This window comes from Ochotona princeps, chromosome 16 (genome assembly GCF_030435755.1).
Source record: "Ochotona princeps isolate mOchPri1 chromosome 16, mOchPri1.hap1, whole genome shotgun sequence".
In the NCBI taxonomy this organism is placed as follows: domain Eukaryota; kingdom Metazoa; phylum Chordata; class Mammalia; order Lagomorpha; family Ochotonidae; genus Ochotona; species Ochotona princeps.
The window spans coordinates 10,692,616-10,718,665 of record NC_080847.1 but is presented as its reverse complement, the minus strand read 5'-3'; the positions used below and the strand labels follow the sequence as shown (position 1 = coordinate 10,718,665).

The window sequence follows — 26,050 nt, the reverse complement described above, 5'->3', positions numbered from 1 at the left end:
GGTCCCTGGATGGGAAACAGAGCAGCCAGGACTCAGGTGAATGCCCATGTGGAATGCCAATACTGCAGATAGTGGTTGAACCCACTGTGCCACAGCACTGGCCCCAATCTCTTCTGGTGATGATGTTCCCTTGACCTAGTTTCCTCCCACCAGGATACACCTCATGAAGATTTCACCACCTCAACAGCACTACACAATGGGCCATGATTCCAGGATATAAATTTTGGGACACACTCAAACCATACACAAACTATGGTAAATTATTAGCGTTGATATCTTAAAGTCAAGAATGTAAGTTAAAATTGTGTATATTTTCACAGAAGTGCTACTTTAAAAATATTTTATCTATGTCAATATTGGGGAGAGAGAGAGGTCTCCCACCTGATAGCTTACTCCCCAAATGCCTGCAGTAGCCAGGCTGTGCCAGGATGAAGTCATGAGCTGGGAACTCAGTCATGGGTGGCACAGATCCAAGAACTTGAGCTGTCACCAGTTGCCTGCTGCTGTGAACCAGAGGCAGACCAGGATTGGGACCCTGCACCCTCATGGGAGACACAGAAGAGCTCCTGGCTCCTGGCTTCAGATTGGCTTAGCTCCGGCCATTGCAGTCACTTGGGGAATAAATCATCGGTCAGAAGATCTTCCTCTGTCTCTCCTCCTCTCTGTATATATCTGACTTTCCAATAAAAATGAATAAATCTTTAAAAAAAAGAAAATAGCTAGTACAAAAGAAGACAAACATAACAAAAGCAAAATATGTAAGACATAGAAAACAAGTAGTAAAATGGCAAACACAAACAACACTCATAATTGCATTAAATATAAACGGATTAAAAGACTAGCAGAAGACATCCAGATCAGAATAAATAAAAAACAAAATCCAATATCCTGCTGTATTCCAGACACACTTGAGACTTAAAGATACCAATGGAAAAATGGAAAAAGAATATCTGTCTATATTCTCCATCTATGTACCTTTCTAGATCTTTCTGTACATTGGCAGGATATCAACAACAGCTATAAGATGATGGAGGTGGAACGCTCACGTGTGACCTTAGGCATCTGGTTTTCACAACCTGAGGCATTCTGGTAGTAAACAGAACCAAAGACGACTCATGATGACCTTTGCCTTTTGCATTGAATAGGGTTGGGCTTCATAGCCGATAGAGTATAATGGAAATGACTTCTAACAATACAGCAGAAAAATCATTAACCTCCCCTTGAATTTCTTGTTCCTGGGAAACCCAGCTGCCGTGTTGGAAGGACAAGAAGTGCAATTCTGGAGAGGTTTGGATGGCCATGCACTGGATCTTCTGCCAATAGCAGAATTGACACTTCCTGCTAATGTTCATGTGATTAATCTATGTTGTTTTTTTCTTGTTGGCGATTAAACTGTGTGATGACAGTTGAATAAACAAGTGGGTCCCCCAGCTGCAGCCAAGCATTAGGCAACTATAGTCCCAGAGGAAATCTTAGTTGCAACCTATGAGAGATCCTGCCATAAGAGAATCCTGGGGAATAACTAGGTATCAAGGAAGAATAAAATGAACATGGTTGTGGACATTATAGCACACGACTCATAGGATGCTCTCCTTGTGTCCTTAGCAAACTGCTTTGATCAGCCCCTCAATACCGAGGTAGGGATGTTGAACTAGTTCTTGCTGATGAAACGTTAGAGGAAAGGATGTGCAGCAATTCCAGCTTGAGATGATCAAGAATCTACCTTCTCTATATTCATTCTTGCTTCTCTGTCTCCATTTCCACAATCCAGGGCATCGTTGAGACTGTAAGCTGAAAATAGAAGAAGCACCATGTGAAAGGAGCCTGGATTCTGGAATCACTGTGAGAAAGCCATGGATGTCTGCTTTTGACTTTCATTGATTGAGCAATAAAGATTAAGGGCATTCAGCCACTGAGACGGGATATGGATACAGCAGCTGGTGCTAATTAACTTCACGCATAGTGACCTGCTAAGTCAAAGTTTTCTTTGAGAATTCAGAGGGAGTGTAAGTACACGATGCTTGGAGGAAGCTGCTGAAAGGTTGGAATAGCACCAGAGGTCCCTATGCTTTGGGAAGTTCCTTAGCTATCAAGTTACCAAAATGATCCTGCATGTGTGCACCAACACATCCTATAACTTGAAGTAAGTGTTATATACTTTGGAATTTTTGTTGCTGTTTCCCTTTCAAATCTGTGGTTTTACTATAGCTTTAAAGAGTTGGAAAAGTCAGTACCACTTACTAAACTCCAAGGTCAAAGCCACTCAGGATGAAGTCCTTAAAGAGTTTCTTGTCATGTATTGGTGGTTGAAATATATGTGGATTTGCACTGCCTGGGTTTGAGTACCACACCTCCCATTTGGTAGATTTGCGAACTTGGGCAACATATATGTTTTAAAGATTTATTTTATTTTCATTACAAAGTCAAATATACAGAGAGGAGGAGAGACAGAGAGGAAGATCTTCCGTCCGATGATTCACTCCCCAAGTGAGCCGCAACGGGCTGATGTGCGCCGATTCGAAGCCGGGAACCAGGAACCTCTTCCGGGTCTCCCACGCGGGTGCAGTGTCCCAATGCATTGGGCTGTCCTCAACTGCTTTCCCAGGCCACAAGCAGGGAGCTGGATGGGAAGTGGAGCTGCCGGGATTAGAACCGGCGCCCATATGGGATCCTGGCGCTTTCAGGACGAGGACTTTAGCCACTAGGCCACGGCGCCGGGCCCATTGGGCAACATATTTAATATTAAATTTTTTCTGATTAAATGAAAATTTTTCCTCCACTGAAAATTAACATAAAAATAGAAATAATCTCATACGATACTTAATTCATGTGAAAACACTTGGCATTGAGTCTGGCTTTTAAGTTGGATGTAGGCATTAGTTTCATTTTTATTTTTTCTTAAATCTCTTTACATCTTAACTCTCCCATGTTTTGCGCAGGAGGGAAAAGCATAACCATTGAAAGCATCTATTTATTTTAGGGAAAAATCATGGTAGACGTGATGAAGGACAGCTGGATGTTGGTACTCACTGCTGTGCTAGAATTTTCTTCTTTTCTACCTACATCTGGTTTAAGTTATTGTCTTCCATTGAGATTTGTCATCCAGTAGTAAGAAGCCATAGTATGCAGGCTTGCCCAACTTGTCATTTTTTTTTTTTTATCAGTGAGGATGTAAATTTTAGTTTGATTATTTGGCACTTGTAAATCAATATTTCACCATTGCTATATATTTGTTTTTTGATTTTAAAATGTCTTGATGTATGAATGTGTCTGTATTTTAACCCCCTCTCAAAAATATGTATCTGCCTAATTAGATTGAAAGTAAGTATTCTCCTGTATGTGGGATTGCTTTGCACTGTATGGAACAAGCCAGACAAAAAGGGCCCTGCCTTCAGAGATGCACAAATATGAAAAGAAACAGATTTTTCTCTTTCTCAGAGTCCACACAAGCCAAAAACATGTTGATCAAATATCTACAAGGTGCCGTAAGTGTTGTACTTCATAATTTTCATGTTAATGCTCACGGCCATGTAAGTGAGAACTCAGTGGTAGTTAAGAAATCAATTGAACAATAAAAATCAGTGTCTTTTCTGAGCAGATGTTGATTGCTTTGGTAAATTGATCACAATAAGCTCTAAGAAAACAAATGATATGTGTGTGTTGTAACTATTATTTGTATTTTTCTTGAAGAGAGGGCACAGTGGGTTTTGGAACACACCAGAACAGCTGGCATCCTCATCCCTTATGATTACTGGTTCTGGCACTGACACCAGGCAGCTTTCTCTGCTATCTCTGCACACCAGGCCCTGTGTTCGGGGGCTTGGCAGGTTTAATTTCCCACTTTTCTTCTGATGTTCTTTCCTCTCTGCATCTCTGGGCAGCCTGCCCCAGGGTCTTGCCCATCTATCGACCAGAATTTAGCCTTGTCTCAAGCACCTGATTCTCACTTGGACAGGGGCAGCTTGTGGGGAGAAGGAGCCTGGGAGGCCCAGAAGAGGTGGAGGGTGAATAGATTCATCCCAGTGTCACATGCAATAAAGTCGCCACATGGGGCATTTCTCAATATTTGCTCTGGCAAATGTAGGGAGCTAGGTCTGATGTCTTGACCCAGGGAACTGAAAACATCTTGTGAAGAGAAGGGAACCAATGCACCCAGCTCAAGGTTTAGAGGACAGCAGGCTTGCAGGATAGAACATCCAAGTGACCTTTGCTGTGCACCTGGCATATTATGTCTCAAGCAACTTTCAACTCAAGGACGGGCAATGTCCCTGTCTTCCTTTGGGGTCATCCTGAACTCCAACCTCCAGAGACCGCTACGATGACACTCTTTATACTGCCAGCTTCTTTATTCTGTGTCAGGAGCACCTGTTGTCTTATCTCTTTATCGCCAGCATCTCGGGCAGTGATTGTCACATCCAGAGCATCTGATCAATGCCAGGAAAACCCAGGTTAACCAGAGAAGGTGTTCTCTGCCTTCCTTTTGATCATTGACACTCATCAGACAGTGAATGGAGGAGCCTAACTCACTGGGGGAGAAAAGGGTATTCCTTTGGTTACATAAGTAAATGATTCTTGTTGCCTTATTGGTTTATTGAGTACCATGTGGGTTCCAGTGAAACAAGACAGAGGACTTCATCGGCTGTGGGGCAGAGTAGCCAGTGGATTGAGAATACAGATACTGGAGTGGCCTGTGTGGCCTTGGTTGTAGAATCTTGGGCAACTTCCTTAAACTTTCTCTGCATGGGTTTTCTCAGGTGCTGAATACTTTGTGAATAAGATTACTATTTAAAAATTCTCATTTTGGAGCCTGGTGCAGTAGCCTAGTGGCTTAAAGTCCTCGCCTTGTACACGCTGTGATCCCGTATGGGTGCCAATTCTAATCCTAGCAACCCAACTTCCCATCCAGCTCCCTGCTTATGGCCAGGGAAAACAGTTGAGGACAGCCCCATAGCCTGGGACTCTGCACCATGTGGGAGAGCCGGAAGAGGTTCCTGGCTCCTGGCTTTGGATCGGTCCAGCTTCAGCCATTATGGTCACTTGGGGAGTGAATCAACATATGGAAGATCTTTCTCTCTAGAGGTCTCTCCTCCTCTCTATGTATCTGACTTTCCAATAAAAATAAATAAATATTTTAAAAATCCTCATTTCATTGTAAAAGGTAACACTTGAATGCTGTTTCTTCTTTCAGTTGCTTAATTTTATGTTCAAGTAAGGTTATTGAGAAGTATTCCTTTCTGGGGTATTGCTAATGAGAATACATTTCCTATTTTGATAAAAAAAAATCCATCACAATTTGAAGACTTAATTCAAGTAGAGAGCATTGGCCTGGGTCAGAGTAGCAGCCGGCAGTGTGTGATTTTTTTCTCCAGCAAGTGTGCTTGGCTGTGTGCTAGGCGCTAGGCACCAAGCGTGCATCGTGGAATTGGCACTGTCAAGGAGAAGATAAAATTTTTAGTTTGTTACTGATTTTAAGACACTTTTTCATGTTAATATCTTAGAAATTGGGATTTTATCTTACACTGGGGTAGTTCCATGATCATTTCCAGCATATTTTGTCCTTTTGTATGGAAAATACTGGCATGTGTGAATCAGTGACATCTTAGGTTTGAGGTGACATGATAATGTCAAGTACAGTCGGTGATGTGGGCCAACTAAGGCAGAGAAGGAACTTGGAACATTTCGCACCTTAGCTGTGGCACACTCATGTGTCTATATTTGCATACTCTGGAAAGCAATGGCCACAGCTATCAAACAGATATTATAATTGAAAACTGATATTGTGGATAGGATCCAGATGTTCTATTTCGGTTTGATTGTTTTGGAGGTGACTTTATTCTTTTCAAGATTAAGGTATGGGGGCCCGGTGCGGTGGCCTAGAGGGTTAAGTCCTCACCTTGCACATGCTGGGATCCCATATAGGCACTGGTTCTGGTCCTGGCGGCTCCCAGGATGCAGAAGGTGGGCCTGGCCACGGGGACGAGAGCTGGGAGGAGAAAGGCAGGAGGTTAGCTTGGCCTGGAGGAGAGAGGCCCAGCCCCAACTCTTGGGTGGGATGGAATCCGATTGGCCTACGGCGATCTCTTGCAAGCCGTCATTATCTATGGCTGATTCATCCTTGTAACACTTGGGGAAGAGGGAAGGCACGTGTCCTAGAAAGGACTTGTAGAACAGGAGCGCAGCATCACGAAGTCAGTGAGTTAATAAATTTGTAGCTTTCAGTTTCTCTTAATAGAACTCATCTGTGTGTTTTGCAACCTTTGCACAGTCATTGCTGATCCCTGAAACCATCTCTCTGTAGGATTTCCAGAAAGAGGCTAAGGGAATGGTTGGATTTGGAAGCTGTCTGATGAAATGGCGCAGGATATGTGGGAGATCCCTGTGGTACAGAGCCCCTGTTCTGCATGGAGTCTACCAGAACAGCCTCAGAGTGCCTATGTGCACCTGTGCTGGATCCTGTCAGTGTGAACCGCACGTGGTAGGATAGCCTTGTTTCTGTGCCAGCAGCCTTTCGTGGGTTTCCTTTTAGTTTCTGAATCAGGTCAGTAGTAAGTCAGACCTGCTTTCTGTCCCCTCTTGTTCAGTGGCATTTGGAGGTGACACGTTGGCACCTCCGTGACGCAGTTTCCTGTGTTAAGCAAACAGCCCTTGCTCTTCCTCTTGGTCAAAAGACTGGTGTGCTTTCTCTCTGACTTCATTGCCTGCCACACTCGCCACGTGGCTCTCTAGCCCACTGCCCTGGCAGTGCTCCACACATGCCATCTCAGCGCGGGTACTGGCCCTTCCTGTTCCCTCTGCCTAGAGAGCTGTTCTGCTTACCCACTGCACTCATTTTCCGCTTTTGTTCCCATGTCCCATGAAAGACCACTGCCCCACTGTTGGGATGAGGGGTGAAGCTATTCTAACTGAGCATTCAGAAGTCACTACCTCTTGCAATCTCACACCTTGCTTTAATGTTTTACGTGGTGTTGACATCTCTTGCCCTGTGTGTTGTCCATTCATTGCGTCTCTTGTCAGATCCCAAGATCAGGGTCTTGGTTGGCTTCCTTCAGTGTTTAGAGCCTGGATTATCACACACCAAGAATGAGCTGAGTGATGGCACTTGGTCTTGTAGGAGCTTGAAGTGAGGGGTAGGCTTTGATTTGGTCCAGATACCTGAATCCTCCTGTTCTACCATGTTCTTCTCATTTCCTGTCTCAGTTCTCCATCTGAAAAAGATAGGTGCATCTGCCCTGGGTCTCTTCTCAAATCCTAGATGGCCCATTGCATTTCATTTTGCTTTGCCTGTGGTCCACCTGGAACTTGATGTTCCAGGACTTGGGTAATTCCCTTTGGTTTGAACCCCATCCATGATCTTCACCCCACTGTGGGCCACAGCAGTGCATCTGGATAAAGTTTGCGGAGTTGCATCACCTCTGGCACTTGTTTCCAGGCAGACTAGGGAAGGAGCGTCCTTGAGATCTCCATGGGGGGTGGTAGTGGCAAAGCCTTTAACCTTTGGAACAGTGTATGCTTCTTGGCTGAGAAAATTCTTCACAACAGCAACTCTCAGAGGTCTGCTCAGGACTCCCTGCAGGCACAGAAACTAGGCTCAGCCCTTGCCTTGCCTTGTCTGGAAGGCAGGTCCTGTGTCACCTGCTAAGGCAGGGCATGGGATGTCCAGGCTTGTTTTCTGCTTGTGGAAAGTCCTGCCTTGAAGCCTGGAATGCTTATTGCAGGAGGAAATGCAGGCTCCAGCCAATGGGGAAAAGGATGGAACTCATGTGGCCAGAGACAAAGATTTTATATTTCATCCTGTTATTTTAGTAATTACCCTTTTGTTGACTGAGATTTTTAATTTCTGTATTTCTCTCCTGCCTCACTTGTTCTCTCCTTCCTTTGGTTTTTCTCTCTGCAGATATATAAATATCTGTGTTCTTTAGTTACACCTCTAGCAGAGGAACTGGGCTCAATGCTGGGTGGCATTGTTTATTAGATCATTCCAGGAATGACAAGGAATAAAAATACAACTGTTATCCAATCATAGTGCCTTCAAGAAAGCTACAAAAAACTGACTTGCTAAGCTTAGAAAATAAAAAGTATGGATGCTTTCTTACGCAAATTAATAGCTCAGTGTGCAGGTGAATAGCCTATTCCATCACTCCCATTCTGAAAAGTGACATGTGCAAAGTCTTGAGGGCGGCTGAGGCCCTGTGTTTCAAATAAGGAGTAGAGAGATGCATGTGTGCAGGATGACTTCAAGCTAATGGCTTTCCAGATTGTTCCCATTCTGTTTCCTCCTAAGGTTCTGTGTTCCAGGTTGGAAGTTAGAGGTGGGATGGATTGCGGTTACTAAATACTTTTGGTTGTGGTCTGTGGGGTCCCAGGAGGAAACAGGTGATACATGAAAATTCTGCAGGTTGGCAAGTATATAATAAAAGGGGTAATAGCGCAAATAATTGATTTTTGGTCTCCTGTGGTTCTGAATGTTGAATCATAATGGCTGGGTGGACCTTGTGTGTTACTTCTTATATGGTCATCTTGAGGTCATATCACCTGGTAGCTCAGATGGGGACGTGCAAGTTGGCACCACAGTGCTTCCCTCTGTGTTGACTCTCCAGCAACATAAACCAGGTTTCTTCCATGAAAACTCAAAGTCCTAAGACCAAGAAGCAGAAGTTGTTGGGCCACTGGGTGTCACAGCCTCCACTTCCACAACTGCCATCAGTCGAGAAGAGGGCAGAGAGATGTTCTCCCTCTCTGCATGGGTAGATCCCATTACTGAAGAGCAAGTCAGGTGGGTGGCTTGGTGCAGCTGTTCTTTTAAGTCTATAAAATATGTGAGCCAGTGTGAGAGAACCAGCACGGTTCATCCCACAGAGGCTTCAAGGGACATGTATGGAGGTGACCCAGAGCAGGTGACCATATGGAACGATCAGCTGAGAGCAGCTCCAAACTGTCACAAGATGCAACCCAGCAAAAGGAAGTTGGAGGATTAATTCCTCAACATTTTGAATCCCCCTACTCGAATCCCCTGCCAGAGACCTATAGCAGCCTGTGGAAGATGGGGAAGGGGAAGGAGTGGCTCTAAAGAGGTGAACTGAAGACCTCTAGCACACCAGAGTGGTAGCAAAATGTTGGGGATGCTGTTTGTGAACAAAGTTCAGGACCAAAATTGCAGTTTTTAGGGCTAGAAGAAAAAGCGCCTAATTTTGAGGCAGTTTGAGTGACCCATAAATGCCCAGGTGTGTTGAAAGACAGCTCAGGCTTCATTGCTTGAGAAGACACTGGCGCAGCCCTGATCACCATCTCTGGGAGTGTGCTCCAGCCAGATCCCTCCTGGCTGCTGCCCACCTTGTCCTCTGCTGCTTTGCTCTGACCTTTCAGGGTCTCTGCTTTTTCTCAAGCCTCAAGCACACTTTCCTCTCTCCTCTCCTCTCCTCTCCTCTCCTCTCCTCTCCTCTCCTCTCCTCTCCCCTCCCGCTCTCCTCTCCCCTCCCTTCCACTCCCCTTCCTTTCTTCTCCTCTCCCCTTCCCTCCCCTCTCCGCTCCTCTGCTCTGCTCTCCTCTCCTCTCCTCCGCTTCCCTCCGCTTCCCTCCCCTCTTCTCCTCTCCTCTGCTTTCTTCTCTCCTATATTTTTTCAGTCCCCTCTCCTCCTCTTTTGGCTAAATCTGCATCTTCCACCTCAGCCCGGTCCTTGGATCTCTGTCTTCACCCCCAGGCTATTCTACTTGTGCTTCTCTTCCATGGCACTTATTTAAACAGCAAAAGTATCTGTGTAATGATCTGCTTGCTGTCTATCTCTGTCAATAGATGCTAAGTTCCAGGAGAGCAGAATCTAGATCTACTTACTTTTTGAAGTTTTATTTATTTTTTCATTGTGTGAAAGAAAGAGATCTCTTTTATCTGCTTGTTTGCAATTTCCAGGTCTGGGCAGGCTGAAGCCAGAAGCCAAGAGCATGCTAAAAACCACCGATTGTGCACTTGAAAAGGTGAACTTTATGTAGATGAATCATACCCTGATTTTAACAAATAATTATTACTGTAAAAATAAATGGGATCTTGTGGCCCACTGGCAGGCTGGTGCATTGGGGCATAGTTTGGATTCCAGATTATTCCCAAGGTCAGAATGGCAAGGATGTGGAATTATTTTCTGAGAACCTTGTATTTGCTTGATGGTTTCCTCTGTAACCACAAATGACACTCCTTCTTGAAGAACATCAAGAACCAGAGCAGGTGAAATTGAGGTTCCAGCCACCCACAAGCAAAGGAACACCAAGTTCCGTCTAAAGAAAAATGGCTGAACGAATGGGCCTGGTTTACATGGTTGTGCAAAGCACAAAAACAAACAGGATGGTGCTATTTGCTAAGCTCCTGCAGCCACCTATCAGCAAACAGGCAGATTCTGTTTCCTCTTTAACCTTTGGAATTCTGTTGTTGAGCGAATGGCTGTGCCTTTTGAAGCTCAGCGGGTCTTTCCACCCATCTTTTCTCACCAGAGGAAAACACCTGACGTGTCCAAACTAAGGGACATTCTAGGCTGAAACTGCCAAAGTTGTGGAAAACAAAGTGAAGTCCGAGAAACTGACCCAGGTCAGGAGAGATGAAGGAGACACGGCCAGTGGATGTAGTGTAGGCCCCTGGAACTGAAGAGGCCATTAGTGGGAAAACCAGCGAAATGTAAATGAAGTTTAGTTAACATTACTGGGCCAATATTTGTTTCTGAGACCAAGACCGTATCATGTAAGACGTTCAGAGCAGGAATCCTTTGGTTGAAGACTTAGCCAGAATCTCTGCAACCCCTCTGTAAATTTAAAAAATGTTGTAAAACCAAAAGCCTAATTCCCAAAGAAAGCTTGCCACCAGTGTTCTGGCCCAGCAGTTTAAACCACCACCTGACACGCTCACATCCCATGCTGAAGGATTGGTTTCAGTCCTGCTACTTTGCTTCTGATACAACTCCTGTACCTGGGAAGCAGGGGAGGTTGAGTTTAGGATTTGGGTTCCTGCCAGACACATGGCTCCTGGCTTCAGCCTGGCCCAGTCCCCGCTGCTGCCCCCCACCTAGAGAGTGAACCAGAGGATGCGCCAGCTCAGTCTCTGTCACTCTTTCAAATAAGTGGGTGAATGAGTGGTATCTTAGTATTAGAAAGCTCAACCAGACTGACCTCTCTGTTCTTAAAATCTTCTCTCTGTCTAGCTCATAGGGGGGTGTGTGTGTGTAAGAGAGAAAGAGCTTATCACCTGAAATATTTTAGATAAGGAATGTGAACTCAAATTACAGAGCTCTCTGTAAATGCAAGGTATTATAAATGGTCAAAATGCAAGGTGCTTCCTAACTCCTTCTAAATTTCTCATCCTGCCTTCTATGACTATGCAGTCACCTTGATTTCCCTTCCATGACTTTGGCTGTTCTATTCTCTGCAGTTCATAGTCTGTTTGTCATCAAGTGGTGAGTAATGAATGTGGCTCCTATAAAGTGCCATGCCTGAAACAGAGGAGGACGTTCCCACAGTCGTAGTTGACTAGGGAAGTTAAAACATAGCTGTCTTCATGCCCAGTTGATGAGTGAGAGTTGGTGGTTATTCAGGATGGAAAGACACAAGTTGACTACTGAGGGCATGAACAGTAAGAGGCAGGTTAGTGTGAGTCACATAGTTACGTGAGGATTTTCTTAAGGCTCTTCCCAATGGACTGTGTCCTTATATTTTCTCTTTGTAGTCCTCAGGGGAGGACCGACTGTGCTTCTCAATTCACTTTGCCCTCTAAGAAGAAGCAGGTTGGGTGTGTCAGGGGAGATCTGGTGTCAGATTTCAAAGGTTAAGCTCCCACTCAGCACTGATTTCCACGGACACTAAGATCTCATCTCTCAGTTCAAGTGGGGGCAAAGCAGGCTCCCCTTCTAGGGCTGCAGTGGGAATTGGTTGAGCTGATTCAGCTGCCATGAGTCAGAGCTAGGTAGGGGATGGCAGTCCTGTCAGTGTGGGTGGAGGAAGGAAAGATGGTGGACACAGGTTCACACAAATGAAGTTTTAACTTTTTAATTGATTTTATTTTTATTTGAAAGACATAATTACAGAGATCAGGGGAGACAGATCTTCCATTCACTGGTTCACTGACCAAATTTCCATTATGGCCGGAGCCAACCAGATCCAAAGCCAGAATTTTCTCCCGGGTTTCTCACATGGGTGCAGTGTCCCAAGGTATTGAGCCACCCTCCACTGCTTTCCCAAGCCACAAGCAGGAAGCTGGATGAGAAGTGGAGCAGCCGGGATTCAAACCAGGACCCATATGGGATGTCAGCAGCACAGGTGCAAGCTTAACGTGGTATGCCACAGTATGGAATGTCACCAGTGCTGGTAGAAGCTTAACCTACAATGCCATGGTCCTGGCCCCCAGGATTTTTATTAATAAGAAAATTTATGAACAATTTTACAGTCTTAGGAAAATGTTCACAGTGTATTATAAAATGAGGTCCACGGAATAGAAAATATTTATATATAAGGCATGTGGATAAACAGCTAGAAATTTTAAATTTCAAAATGTTCATTGTAAGCAGAATGGTTAACAGTAGTCGTTTCTGAGTGGTGGAATTATTTCAAAAGCATTTCTCTTATCAAAATGGAAAGGTGTGGAGTGTGAGTTTAATCTAGTGGTTCCACCTGGGCCTGCCTGGATTCACACTCCTGTCTGCAGCCTCCTGCTCATGTGCAGCCTGGAAGGCAGTGGTTCTGGCTCTAGTGGAAGGGGTCTGCTTCCTGTGTGGGAGACCTGGCCTGAGCTCCCAGCTCTTGGACCTGGCTGGACCCAGCCTGGTGACAGGAGGCATTTGGAGACTGAACCAGTGGACAAGGGGATCTCTCTCCATCCTTTTTTTTGTTTCTCTGTATCTCAACCAAATAAAAGCAACATAAAGAGGTGCCTGCCAACATTCAGGGGAAAGAGGATGGAGGGATTACTGTCTCATGGGAGTAGAATTTCAACTTTGCAAGATGAAGAAATTGGGGAGAGCTATTGTACAACACAACTGAACTTAAAAATTGTGAAGATGGTAAACTTGATGTCTAATGTTTTTATTTTAAAAATGCCTTCTAAAAATGGCAAATACGATACCCAATTAAGGAAATAAATAAAACAAAAGCATTATTTTTGGGTGCCGCATCTGAGTGGTGGCTGGTTGGTGCGGAGTTTTGAGCATTTCCGCAGTTCACTGAGTGTGTCCCGCACTGTAATGTTTACATGGGGTCAGCTGGGACACAGCTCTCCCTCTGCATTCTGTCGAGGGAAAGTATTCACTCCAGAAGATGGGAGGGGTGTCACCCAGATGTGTTTGCTCTGCCTGTTGTCCCTTCTGACCAGGTGCAGTGGCTGGCTACCCCAGCAGGGAGGAGGGCATGTCCATGGTGATGACCTGGCACAGCAGCCCTTGCCCTCTGCTCAGCTCCCTCACTCCGCAGAGCCTGCGTCAGCTGAACTATTTGCAGGGTTGCCCGCCACAACCCCACACTGCTTGCTGTTCTTTGATCTGTAAACCCCAGTCATGGCCAGCTAGGTTGGGTCAGGGGGAGGCTGGACCAGTATCCTAGAGCAACTATTTTGCTGCTTTGCACTTACTCCCTGGGCAGAGGGCTCATCTAGGATAATGATGCATCTCTGGCAGAGACAGCAGAGGGACAAAAGTTAAGAGCTTGTAAACGTTGGGAAAGGCCAGCCCCACCAAGTGAGAAGGATAGAAATGACAGCACCATGTAGGTACTGGTTTTTCTGTAACTTTGACAAAAGAGTTTCGAAAAAAATTGCCAGGGCTTGCCATTACTGATTGAAAAGTTAATTAGCCTTTCCGAAGGCAGTATGTATAAAGAGTTGTGCAAATATTTGTTCTGGAATAGAGTATTCTAGAACAGGTGTCAAAAGAGGATTCAGGAAGATATAGGAATTTAGTGTAAGGTAAAAAGTGACATTTAAAATTAGTGTGGAGTGTCTGGTGTTGTGGCCTATCAGGTAAAACTGCCGCTTGCAATGCTGTCATCCCTTATGGGTACTGGTTTGTGTCCCGGCTGCTCGACCTCCCATCCTGTTCCCCAGTTATGCACCTGAGAAAGCAACAGAGGATGGCCCAGGAACTTGGGCTCCTGCCACTCACATGGGAGACCTGGAAGAAGTCCCTGGCTTCTGGCTTTGGCCTGACTCTGCGCTGGCTATTGCAGCAATCTGGCAGGGTGAATCAGCCTATGGGTGGTCGCTGTCTCTGTCTCTCTCTAGCTGTCTATAACTCTAACTTTCAAAATAAATAAAGAAATCTTTAAAAAATTAATATGGAGAGAGATTTCCATTTCTGGCAATATGGAAATCAAGGTAACCTGTAGAACAAACTCACAACAATAAGCTGTTCCAATATCAGGTGGAACGTAACCAATCTCCTAGATGAAACTCAAAGGGAAAAGAGAATGCACTAGAGGTCCAGCCATGAGAAAGAAACTAGGCACAAAGGTGCCCTGACATTGCACAGTGTCCCCAGGGAATTAGTCACCCAACAACCCCAGGCTCCTGTTTTCCAGTTCAGCTGAGGGCGAGAGGTCAGGCAGATGGACTGTGCTGAGCAGGGGAGCAGGGCCTGCATTTCCTGGAGCTGAAATGCTTGAGAATCTACATTGTCAGTGACAAATCAGACACCGGAAAACCTCCTACCTTGGGCAAAGTCCCACCCATGCTTGAGCTCTTTGAAACGCCAATGTCAAGAATGATCTTAAACTCTGAGACACACTCTGCCTGACCCAACTTTATTCACACCCTGGGCTCTCTCTGGGCTCATCTATGCACTTTCTTGTAAAATCCAGTTTGAGCAAAGAAGTCTGTCAAGTTTAACGGCCCTTGCCGCCACCTCCCGTGTGTCCCACTGATTGAGTTCCTCATGCTGATCACCTTGGCCTGTCTTCAGCAAGGTTTCTGTTGGATGGGTTTAGCCAGAATTCTTACTGCTAATGTTTCCTCTGCATGGTGTTCAGGATCTGAGCTCTCAGACGCACCGAAGTTTATCCTAACTCTGAGTGTTTCAAGGCTCCCAGGAGGGATGGGATTCCTGTGCTGTGCTTTGGTTTTCTGTGGACTCCACCTGTCATCTTTAAAAAAATATGTTTATAATTTTTTATAATATGTTTTTATGATGATGTTTATGTAGTTAAGGATGCATACCATGTACCCATGTGGACCACTCATTAGGGTGGGGAGGGTCCAGGAATGGGAGAGATTGGGTGAGACAACTGTTTCCAATCTTTTTTTTTTTTTAAGGTATCTGGGGAAAATGGGGAGAGAAAGGGAGAGGGCTGCTTCCAGCAGCCCAACTGCATCACCACTCTGAGATGGGGGACAAACACCTGACAGCATCGCAGGGTCCCTGTGTGGAGCATGTTCTGAGGGTACTGCTAAAGTGGTTTTCATAATTCTGACATGCTGTTGATCTTGTTGCCCCGTGGTTGAGGAACTCCTTCCAAGGTCCATTGGCTGACACAGTCCACCTTACAGTCTCCAGTCACCCAGATACTCGCTGTCAAAGCTTGGCTAGGAGAGCTGTCTGATTTGTTCTGTCCTAGACATGATATCAGACATCCTTTGCATGCCTTAGTGAACTGGTTGGCATGTGCTCCATGTGTGTCTGGGCACAGACTTCAACAACTGAGGAGTCCCAGTTCTGACACATGAGCTTGGCAGTCAGACCACAGATCCTGTCATTTTCTCCACAGATGGAATTTTGAGTCCAGTGGTCCAGAGCCTGTCTGCCAGTGTGGCCCACGTCTGCCCCCTACATACCTTTTTTTTTTTAAGGCAACTATGCTGGTACACTGATATAGTTAACACAAATTTGGCATTAACCAAGCTCAGAATGCCTGCCAGCTATTAGCTGCTTTTCTCCCAGCAGTGTAACACTTGCCTAGGTACAATCAACCTAGCAGTTACCTAGAGCTGGGGTCCCCCTGCCATCTTAATTCATCCAATCATTCCACATAGAACACAGAAGTCACATGCGGAGTAGGGCTGGATTTGCACAGGCATTGGCTGCGTTGGAGACCCAGTACCAGTAAGGTGTTGGTTGAGTGGATGGATCTTCATTTGCTGTAATAACTGCTCGATTTGTTCTAACTGGAATTCAACACTTTGGGATGACAAAGAAGGGAGGCTGAGATGCAGGAAGTTAAAAAACAGGCTGCCACAGCGCGATAGTGTAGTGGTTAAAGTCCTCACCTTGAATGCGCCGGGATCTCATATGGGTGCAGGTTTTTATCCTGGCAGTCCCGCTTCCCGTCCAACTCCCTGCTTGTGGCCTGGGAAGGCAGTCGAGGACAGCCCAAAGCTTTGGGACCCTGCACCCGTGTGGGAGACCTGGAAGAAGCTGCTGTCTCCTGGCTTCAGATTTACTCAGCTCCAGCCATTGTGGCCGCTTGGGGAGTGAACCATCAGACAGAAGATCTTCCCCTCTGCCTGTCCTCCTCTCTGTATATCTGCTTTTCCAATAAAAATAAATAAATCTTTAAGAAAAAACAGGCTGCCAAATAAGGTGTAGGGCATGCTGTAATTTCTTTAATTAAAAATGAAATAAAGGAGGAGGGAAGAACCCCCATACCTATAAAACTGTAAAAAAAGAAAAAAAATAGGTGCATGGTCTCACCTGTGTTTTGAGAATCTGTAACATTATGTATGTTTGTATACATTTATATATCTTTATCCATCCTGGATGTATAACAGGATTACATTGTTACCACTGCTGAATCCTTGAGAGTAAGAATGCAGTGTACAAAGGCAGGTGCATGGAGAGACTCCAACTTTGTGCTTTATGTTTCCATACTGTTAAAGTTTTCATAGGTTGTTTTCTGACAAAAACCACTGGACAAAAATTGCCAAGTGTATTCCTCACCCTCTGGAAGCCTGCCTAAGCATCTCACACAGTGCCCAGAAAGAGTTAACACAGAATCCCAGATGTTTAAAGTGAGGACAATTTTCTGATTTTGAGATTGAGAGGTAGGTCTAGGGGAGAGAAGTAGTGAAGAGTGGAGATGACAGGGGAGGAAGGAGGCCCAGGGGCGGGCTTAGGTCTCACCCCACCAATTGCCTAAAGGTTTTGGGCCCAACGCCCATTAGTGGAACCTATTTCAGGAGCTGAGGTTTGCACCTGAGTGCACTGTGGCAGTGACTTTGTCAAAGGGGAGCTCATGGAGTTTGGCTTCTCGGAGGCTGCTGCTTCGTGTAAGGTAAAAATCTCCAGCCTCAGCTGATGTGGAGTTGGTGACTGGGGAGCTTGGTGTTTTGTCTCTGATGTGTTGGCTTTTCCCACCCAAGGCTGTAAGTGCTTATGAATAGGGCTTTGCTTTTGCTAACAACAACACTAATGCTACATTTCTAACAGGCTGGGGTGATACTCCTGAGTGTTGAATTATTGGGGAGACTATTTCCTGGATAGGCTCTGCCTGCCAAGTGTTTTGATTGCTTAGTGATTTAATGTCGTTCCTTCTTGTTTTTTACTCCTTCTTGGTTTACTTGGTTAGGCTTTTACAGTTGTATTAAGCGCCTAAGCATTCAACAGAGTGCTCTCTGTGAATGTTGCAGAATGGGTTTTTGCTTTACTTTCCATCTTAAAGTTCTCCTCCTTAACAAGGCTGCTTCATGAGAGAAGGCAAAAAAGAAAGAGTTTGGGAAGGTACAACTGTTGTTGTCCTCTCCTGTGTTTAGGTCCCAGTGGCCCTCTGGATGGTTCTATGCCCACAACATCACAGTGAGTGGCTTCTTTCTCCCCAGGTTTTCCCCGGGATGGACCCCTACATGATCCACATGCACAGCAACAGCCACCTCCCCTCGGTTGTGGATGTGCATGTCAACCTCGGTGGGAGAAGCTCCGTGGCAGGCAAGAAGAAAGGCAGGAAGACCAGATGGTGTGTGAGATCCTCGGACATGTCCACCAGAACCTTTAATCCCATCCGGGCCATCGTGGACAACATGAAGGTGAAGCCGAACCCCAACAAAGCCATGATTTCCCTCTCAATTGGTGAGTTGGGGGTCACTCGACGGAAGGTTAGCTCTGATCTTCCTGTGGATGGGTTGAGAAGGTGGCAGCAGTAGGTGGATGGGAGTCTGAATACAGAGCCTGGGAGATTAACCTTTTGGTGGTGCTTTCTGTTTTCTCTCTCCCATGAAAAGGAGATCCTACTGTGTTTGGAAACCTGCCCACAGACCCTGAAGTTACCCAAGCAATGAAAGATGCCTTGGACTCGGGGAAATATAATGGCTATGCCCCATCCATTGGTAAGCTGCTCCCAAGAATCCCTACTCAGTTATGTCTAAATGTGATTGTTACTGCTTAGGATTAAAATGGGTAAGAACAACAAAGAATAGCTGACAGATTGAAGGGAAGAAATTATTTCTGATAGAAACGATTCCTTTGTAGATTACACTCTCTCTGTCTACTGAAAATTTCTGCCCTGAAGATTTTGGTAAAGTATGTAATTCTATGATTTAATTTCAGGGTTGCACATTTTTTCCCTTAAAGATTTATTTATTTTTATTGGAAAGGTAGATTTACAGAGAGAAGGAGAGACAGAGAGAAACATCTTCTATCTGCTGGTTCACTCCCCAAGTAGCCGAACTGGCTAGAGCTGAGCTGATCTGAAACCAGAAGCCAAGAGCTTCTTCCAGGTCTCCCACACGGGTGCAAGACTTTGGGCTGTCCTTGACTGCTCTTGCAGGCTACAAGCAGGGAGCTGGATGGGAAGTGGAGTTGCTGGGACATGAACTGGTGCCTATATGGGATTCCAGTGCTTGAAGGGGGAAGATAAGCCAACTGAACCATTGTATTGGGCCCAGGGTTGCACATTTTTGCGCTTTATATGTACATGTATATGTACAGAAACACATCTTAAAGTAGGATTCTAAATGCAGTGTCATACTAACATCAAATTTTGGAAGTATTTCAAAGAGGTATGAGGAACATGGGCTTTAGATTGATTAGTTACATTTTGTAAAGGTTGTTAACAAAATCAAGACCAAGTGTTAGGTTATAAAAAATCATAAATGATTCTAATAGCCAAAGTACCGGGGAACTGATTCAACCTAAAATGTCATGACTTAATCTCCACCTGACAGATGTTCAAAGGGCATGACAAGTATGACAACACATCTCTAGGGAAATATGCTTGATTAATAATTAAGGAAATACTCATTATGTCATTTCAGGAGGCCTGTTGGCCCCTAACAAACATTGTGAAACAGCACCCCTGGTCTGGCTAACTGATCTTTTCTTCGGCCTTTATAATTTGTCTTTTTGAACAGCACTTTTATAAAGTAAGTTTTGAAATTTTGGCAGCTTTCAATCTTCTAAGCTGCTGTTAATAAAGTTCTTACAGGAGAATAATATGAAAGAAAATATGTATACAAAATAGTTAATGGTCATATAATGCAAAAAACCTTAAATTGGGTCAGATGTATTGAGTGTATTCGATAACGACTACTTCAGAATCAGAATCTCTCAAAAAGACTAGGGAGCAGTCTAAATCCTTTACTTAATAGAGAATAAAACAAACCCAGTAATGAAGATGATCATTTGGGAAGTTCTTTCTCATTATTCTGTATATGCTTGTGTTGATGATACAGTCATAAAGTACAGAATATATAGCTAATCCTCTATCTACAGTGGCTGAGAACAGAATGCCGTAGGTTGTGCTGTGGGCAGGAATGAAGGCAACTTGAAGCCTATGTTGACCCCGGTGGGCACAGCTCTCAGATGAGGGGTGAAAGCCACCAGGAGCCTTCACTCACTGTGTTTTTTTTTTTTTTTTTCCTTCCAGGCTACCTATGCAGCCGGGAGGAGGTGGCTTCTTATTATCACTGCCCAGAGGCCCCTCTGGACGCTCAGGTGAGCCCTGGCAGACAACCCACTCCGAGGCACTTAGAGCAGCCATCCACCCTTTGCCTTGTTTCTGCTGCCAAGAGGGAGGGTCAGCGCAGGGGAATCAAGGATAATTGCCCTTTTACCTTTGAAGTTGGGGCCACTGATCAGCGTTTGTATCTGATGTCATTCCTGTCTCCTCTAACTTACGCGGTGTCCATTACAGGAACCTCAAAGGACCTAGATAGAGATCACCCTACCTTTCACAGGAAAAGACAATTGAAAAGCAATTCATTAAGTGCCAAACTATTAGAATGTAAATGTTAATGGTAGGATTTAAAAATTTTATTCTTGTAGCTTGCTTTATTTACCTTCATGTGACTCAGATGGAAGCCCCTTAGCATACTGAATTAATGCTAGTGGCAAGTTTTAATGCCATGCTTTCCTCTATGGTCCACTTGGTGGGGTTGGCATTTCCTAATACCAGGAGTGTCCCTCTTCTGTGTGTCAGAGAAGAGCCAGGCCTCAAGCCTCTGGCCAAAAGTGAACAAACAACCAGATGAGAAAAGTCCAAGGTCAATCCCAGCTCTCTCAGGGAATCTTTTGAGTCATTGTCAACCTGTCCTTTTTAAAGCAATTTATTCTTCCTTTAAGTGGCCAACATTGTCAGCAACATTTAGATAGGGATATATATATGCATATGAATATCTTTTTTTTTTTTGGTTTAATAAAGTCCCTATTATTGCACCTAAGGCTTGTTAGAGTAAATTCTTCATTGTTCCCAATTAACCTTTTTTTTTTTTTTTTGGCAGGATGTCATTCTGACAAGTGGCTGCAGTCAGGCTATTGAACTCTGCTTAGCTGTGCTGGCCAATCCAGGGCAAAATATCCTGGTTCCAAGACCTGGTTTCTCTCTATATAGGACTTTGGCTGAATCTATGGGAATTGAAGTCAAACTCTATAATTTACTGGTAAGTGAATTAAATTTTAGATCCAGCTGCCCCATCAGTACCACATAGTAATCTTTGACCTCAGAAGAGAAAGGTCTGGAAGTGGGTGGTTAAAGCCAAGGACACACTTTACTATTACGTTATACCTTGGGCTGAGAGAGTATTCCCCATCCTTATACATGATTCAGAATCAGTGTAGTCTTGCTTATCTTCCTCCCCAGCCAGAGAAATCTTGGGAAATTGACCTGAAACAGCTGGAGTCTCTGATTGATGAGAAGACAGCTTGTTTGATCATCAACAATCCTTCAAACCCCTGTGGGTCAGTGTTCTGTAAAAGTCATCTTCAAAAGATTCTGGCAGGTAAGTCTTGCAGTTTGCTCACAGAAGGTGAGGTGGAGACAGCATAGCTCAGCTCTTGCCTGCAATGACCTAAAAGGGGCTCTTCCCTGAATTCCATGCCTGGGATGGAGGTAGAGGAGTCATATTTTCATCTCCAGTCCATTGTGTGCCATAGGAATGGCAGATCTTGCTTATAAGAAGGTGAACAAGAAGAAAGGCAGGTTGAGCATTTACTGTATGAAAGCATGGAATCTAAAATGCTTTAAAACCCGAAACTTTTTGCGCATCCCTAGACTTCTTGGAATTTTTTTTATTTTCATGTACATTCAGCCAGTAATGTTTGTACAGATATTTCGGTCTGGAAAAAAAATCATACATCTGAACTACTTCCAGTCCCAAGCATTTCAGATGAGGAATATTCTATCTGTATATGCCTATTCACCATTCCCACTATGTGGAAGATTGGGTTTGAACTATCTGATTAATTCAAGGCAGATTCAGGCCCTATAGGAATTTACGATTCTTAAGAAGACCCACAGGCATGCATTGCAAAGCACAGTAAGATCAGATGAGTCACATTAAAAACGATTTCAGTATGTGTCTCTTATTTCTAGTGGCTGCGAGGCAGTGTGTCCCCATCTTGGCTGATGAGATCTACGGTGACATGGTGAGTCTCGGTTGGGATATAGCACCACACTAACCTCAGTCTCACATTAGTTCATGGAATCTTCAGAGGTGACCGCCAGAACAATCAGAAGACACTTCTAACCCTTTCAATACAGTTCATCAGTATCTCTGTACTTGTAGCAAATATTTAGACCAAAATTCCTTACCTCATTTTTGAAATCCAAATTTTTGAATTTCATTTAGTTGCAATATCTTACTTGACCTTACATGAAGATATGTGTAGATTTTTGCTTATTCCACTTTTGAATGTATATATTTGGTAAGACTGTAGAGAAAGTGACGGAAATGTTAAGCTTCTTGATTAGGGATACTGTTCCTGTACTCGTCAGGAGTCGTGTGTGGCAAAGCTTTTCCAAAATCTAAATAATTTGCTTTCTTCCCACAGCGTATTTGGACTCGGGAGTTTTAAATAAAGAAATCTGGGCCCATATTTTACTTCTAACTGTTAGCTCCAATGGTCACTAATTATAAAGAGCCAGCTCCCCAGAGTTACATGTACTCCTGGGCTATTAAATATCTTTGATGGTCCTCTCTGAAGCTCTTGCTAACTCAATTGCGCTTCACTCTAGGTGTGTAAGTCTGTAAAGACAAGGCATCGTCCTTAGTGATAAAAGGGAAAGGGTGGAAGACATGGGAGCCAGAGAAAAGAAAATGAGAACTACAGCAAGTATATCTTTTCTCATCAGGTGTTCTCACAATGCAAATATGAGCCACTGGCCACCCTCAGTACCAATGTCCCCATCCTGTCCTGTGGAGGACTGGCCAAGCGCTGGCTGGTTCCTGGCTGGAGGCTGGGCTGGATCCTCATCCATGACCGAGGCGGGGTTTTTGGCAATGAGGTGAGAATAATGTGGTGAAATCATATGTGCAACTTAAAATGTACAAGGGCCTTTCAAAAAATCATGAAAATATACATTGTGGAGAAGCTATGCCCAGATTTAACATTTTTTTGCACCAGGATAATTTATCTTTTACTTTGATTTTCCATAAACTTTTTGAATTATCCACCTATATTCACTTTGTAGGCATAGTGTTAAAAAGGTAGGATCTCCTCCCTCCCTGCCTGTTTTCTTGGGCCAGTGGTTCCCAGTACCTGGAAACATGGGAATAAATGTGACAACAGTTAGTCTTTTCCCAATCTCAGTTTTCATGTATTAAATTCTGTGAGGAAGTCCCATTCAGCTCTGATTTCCAGAGTACCAAAAAATGAAATAATAACAGTGATGATTATTAGTGTTTTTTGAGTACTTACCATGTACCAGCATTTTAAGAAATAATTTTAATTTAATCTTCATAACCACTTTATGATCCCAGTCTTGGTATTGTCTCCTGTTCATTGTTGAAACAAAGCACAGAGATGTAATATAATTTGTCTGGAGCCACACAGCAGGCATGTACAAGAGCTGGGCTACAGGCCCAGGTGGTCTGATTCCAATCAGTTGGCACTAGGTACTATTCTTGAGGTTGAAGCCTGTTAGAAGGCAAGGTTAAAACAAGAACCCCTGAAACAGGGTGCTTAAGAAAGACTACATAGTGTTTCCTGGCTGGCTTTTAGATTCGAGATGGACTGGTGAAACTGAGTCAGAGAATCTTGGGACCCTGCACCATTGTCCAGGGAGCTCTGAAAAGCATCTTGCATCGCACCCCTCAAGAGTTCTACCGCAACACTCTGAGCTTCCTCAAGGTAAGGACAGCACATGGCTGTCCTCTTTGGGAGTCAGGGAATGTTACCAGGATGACTAGGACTAACCGGTCCTCGTGTCTGGAGCAGTGTTCCAGTGTGGGGCTTCCAAATTAGAAGGTGTCATCAGTGTTAAGTATGCAATCACACCCTCCTTTCCCTCTGCTTTACAACTTCAAGAATGGAGCCTTCTTTGAGTCCTCCTTAATGCCAGAAGAGCAAATCCAGGTTCTGTGTCTTCGGAACCCAGGGCTATGCTTTAGAATAATGACTTTGCTTTTTCTTTTGTTTAAATTCTCATTCTTGGTTCCTCTTGGTCTTTTGTAGTCCAATGCTGATCTTTGCTATAGGGCACTGGCTGCCATCCCTGGACTCCAGCCAGTCCGTCCTTCTGGAGCCATGTACCTCATGGTGAGTATGGGGGAAGGGCAGGCACTAAGCATATGTGTGATGTAGAGCACAAGCTGCTGGGACTCTCTTAGCTGGCCATATAGGACAGTGCCACCGTTCACATAGACATGTAGTAGACCCCAAGTCAGGTGAGCAATATTCTTGCTCTGAATTGTCCATCTGATGAGATTTTACCTCAGTGTTCATAACATTCTTTCCGTAACTCAATTCCTCAGCCAAGAGAGTCATTTTTTGTGTAGACCCATATGACACAAGCAAGAGGCTCACCACACCATTGTAGTTCTCAACTGGAAGATGATTCTGGCTCCTTCGGGGTATTGGGAATGTATGGAACTTTTGTTCTCAGGATGATCAGGGGAGAAGAGTTCTTGCAAGTAGGTCCAGAGGTGCTGAATACCCTGCCATGGGTGGGCCAGTCCCCCACAGTGAAGAATTTCCTGGTCTCTTGAGAAACACTGGCTTGATTTCCCCTTTCACTTAGCAGCCTCCAGGAAGAACTCTTAAATAAGCTATTTATAAATATACCTCTTTCCCATGAATAGTTGTATGAGTTGATCCTTAGCTGTCAGAAATAGAGTTCCCAGACATTTTTGAAAGTCAATGTGACCTTAGTCTCTGGCCTAGGAAACTGGCCAGTTTCCCTCCTGCTGAGTTTCCCTCTCCTTTCTACTACCGGTGCAGGTTGGAATTGAGATGGAACATTTCCCAGAGTTTGAAAACGATGTGGAGTTCACAGAGCGGTTAGTTGCTGAGCAGTCCGTCCACTGCCTCCCGGCAACGGTGAGTACCATGTCCTCAGGACCTTCCAAGTTCCTAGAGTCCCATGAATTATCCCTGAGCCAGTTATCAAAGCCTGACCTGCTCCTCCCTCTACAAAGTATATGCTCATTGGACAAGATTCAAACGGATGTGTTTCCTGGCTTCCGCCTCCCATTATCCCATCTGCACCTGGAGGAAGTTTGTACATAGATGTTTTGGGTGAAAGGAAATCAAGCTTGTCACACAGGTCCCCTTTTAGATTAAGTCACTTAGCGACTGACTGAGCACCCCAGTGATGGAGGCGGAATGAACAGACAGCCCAGCCAAGGCGGCATGAGTACTTCTTGTTAACAAGGGCTCAGGTCAGTGGAGGGTGTTCCAGTGCCAGATCCAGTCACTCTCCAAGTGACAGGCTCTTATTTTTGCAGTGTTTTGAGTATCCGAATTTCTTCCGAGTGGTCATCACAGTGCCTGAGGTGATGATGCTGGAAGCCTGCAGCCGGATCCAGGAGTTCTGTGAGCAGCACTACCACTGTACTGAAGGGAGCCAGGAAGAGTGTGACAAATAGGTCCTCATCCATTCTGCTGCGATGCATCCACTTGGAGCGGGCTGCACTGGACCCTGCTGGTCCTCCATCCTGGGAGGAAGGCCTCCCCAGCACCATGTCAAGGGTTCTGGACGACTCCTGCTTTCCCCCAGTTACATCCCTCTGCTCCCCACCCTCCAACATCAAACCTGATTCTCCCTCTACTTTGCTCTGCTGGAGCCACACACCAGTTCACCATCTGCCCTCCTCCCCTATGACTTCTTCCTTACAGCACCAAGTAGACAGAGGTTACCACAAAGTAGCTGAGAGCTGAGAAACCAGAGCTCAGGGGATGGGGAAAAATGATGGGGAATATCTGCCTCCACCATTCCCTCGTACCTCCGATCAAGAAGTCACGGCTCAGTCAGGTCTAAAGCCCAGCTCCCCTCACAGAGCTCTATCTGGAAAGAAGCTGGAAAAGCTGGGCACATGTGAATTTGGTCAATTATATTCTAAAAGCTTGTTGTTTGAAGGATCCCTCAAAGAAACAATTCAACCAATTTTTTTTTGGTAAAGAATTAATATGTGATGCAAATAAATAGCCTTTAATTGACTGAGTTCCTAAATTTAGATTTGTATGCATCAGGCCTCCTTCAAATGAGATCATATGCATTCCAAAGAACCTTGCAGAAATATTACTGGGGAAGGGCCACAAATATCGTCACTTGTCATTGTTACAGAATGATTACCTCTTTTGCTGTAATATTAATATTGATTTATTAATATATATTATGTTTTCCTATGTTTTCTAAGAAACATTTATATTAACAAGATCCTTTATTTTGCCAA

The 26,050-nt window shown here is 44.6% G+C and overlaps 1 protein-coding gene across 1 annotated transcript; it reads left to right on the top strand.

The window, feature by feature from the left end:
• The first annotated feature begins 1,777 nt into the window (after positions 1 to 1,777).
• TAT (tyrosine aminotransferase) lies at positions 1,778 to 26,050 on the top strand. The gene is made up of 12 exons (XM_058674436.1): positions 1,778 to 2,143; positions 17,765 to 18,011; positions 18,164 to 18,268; positions 19,807 to 19,874; positions 20,660 to 20,818; positions 21,019 to 21,157; positions 21,751 to 21,803; positions 22,510 to 22,662; positions 23,379 to 23,507; positions 23,832 to 23,915; positions 24,597 to 24,695; positions 25,103 to 26,050. Exons 2-12 carry the CDS (start codon positions 17,777 to 17,779, stop codon positions 25,241 to 25,243), a joined length of 1,365 nt encoding a protein of 454 aa, XP_058530419.1. The 5' UTR covers positions 1,778 to 2,143; positions 17,765 to 17,776; the 3' UTR covers positions 25,244 to 26,050.

Bases quoted from the DNA above. Each gene is read 5' to 3' on its own strand.
- TAT (XM_058674436.1), top strand. From the start codon at position 17,777: ATGGACCCCTACATGATCCACATGCACAGCAACAGCCACCTCCCCTCG. The intron at 23,508-23,831 runs GTAAGGACAGCA...GGTCTTTTGTAG, and splicing joins ACACTCTGAGCTTCCTCAAG to TCCAATGCTGATCTTTGCTA. The intron at 23,916-24,596 runs GTGAGTATGGGG...CTACCGGTGCAG, and splicing joins CTGGAGCCATGTACCTCATG to GTTGGAATTGAGATGGAACA.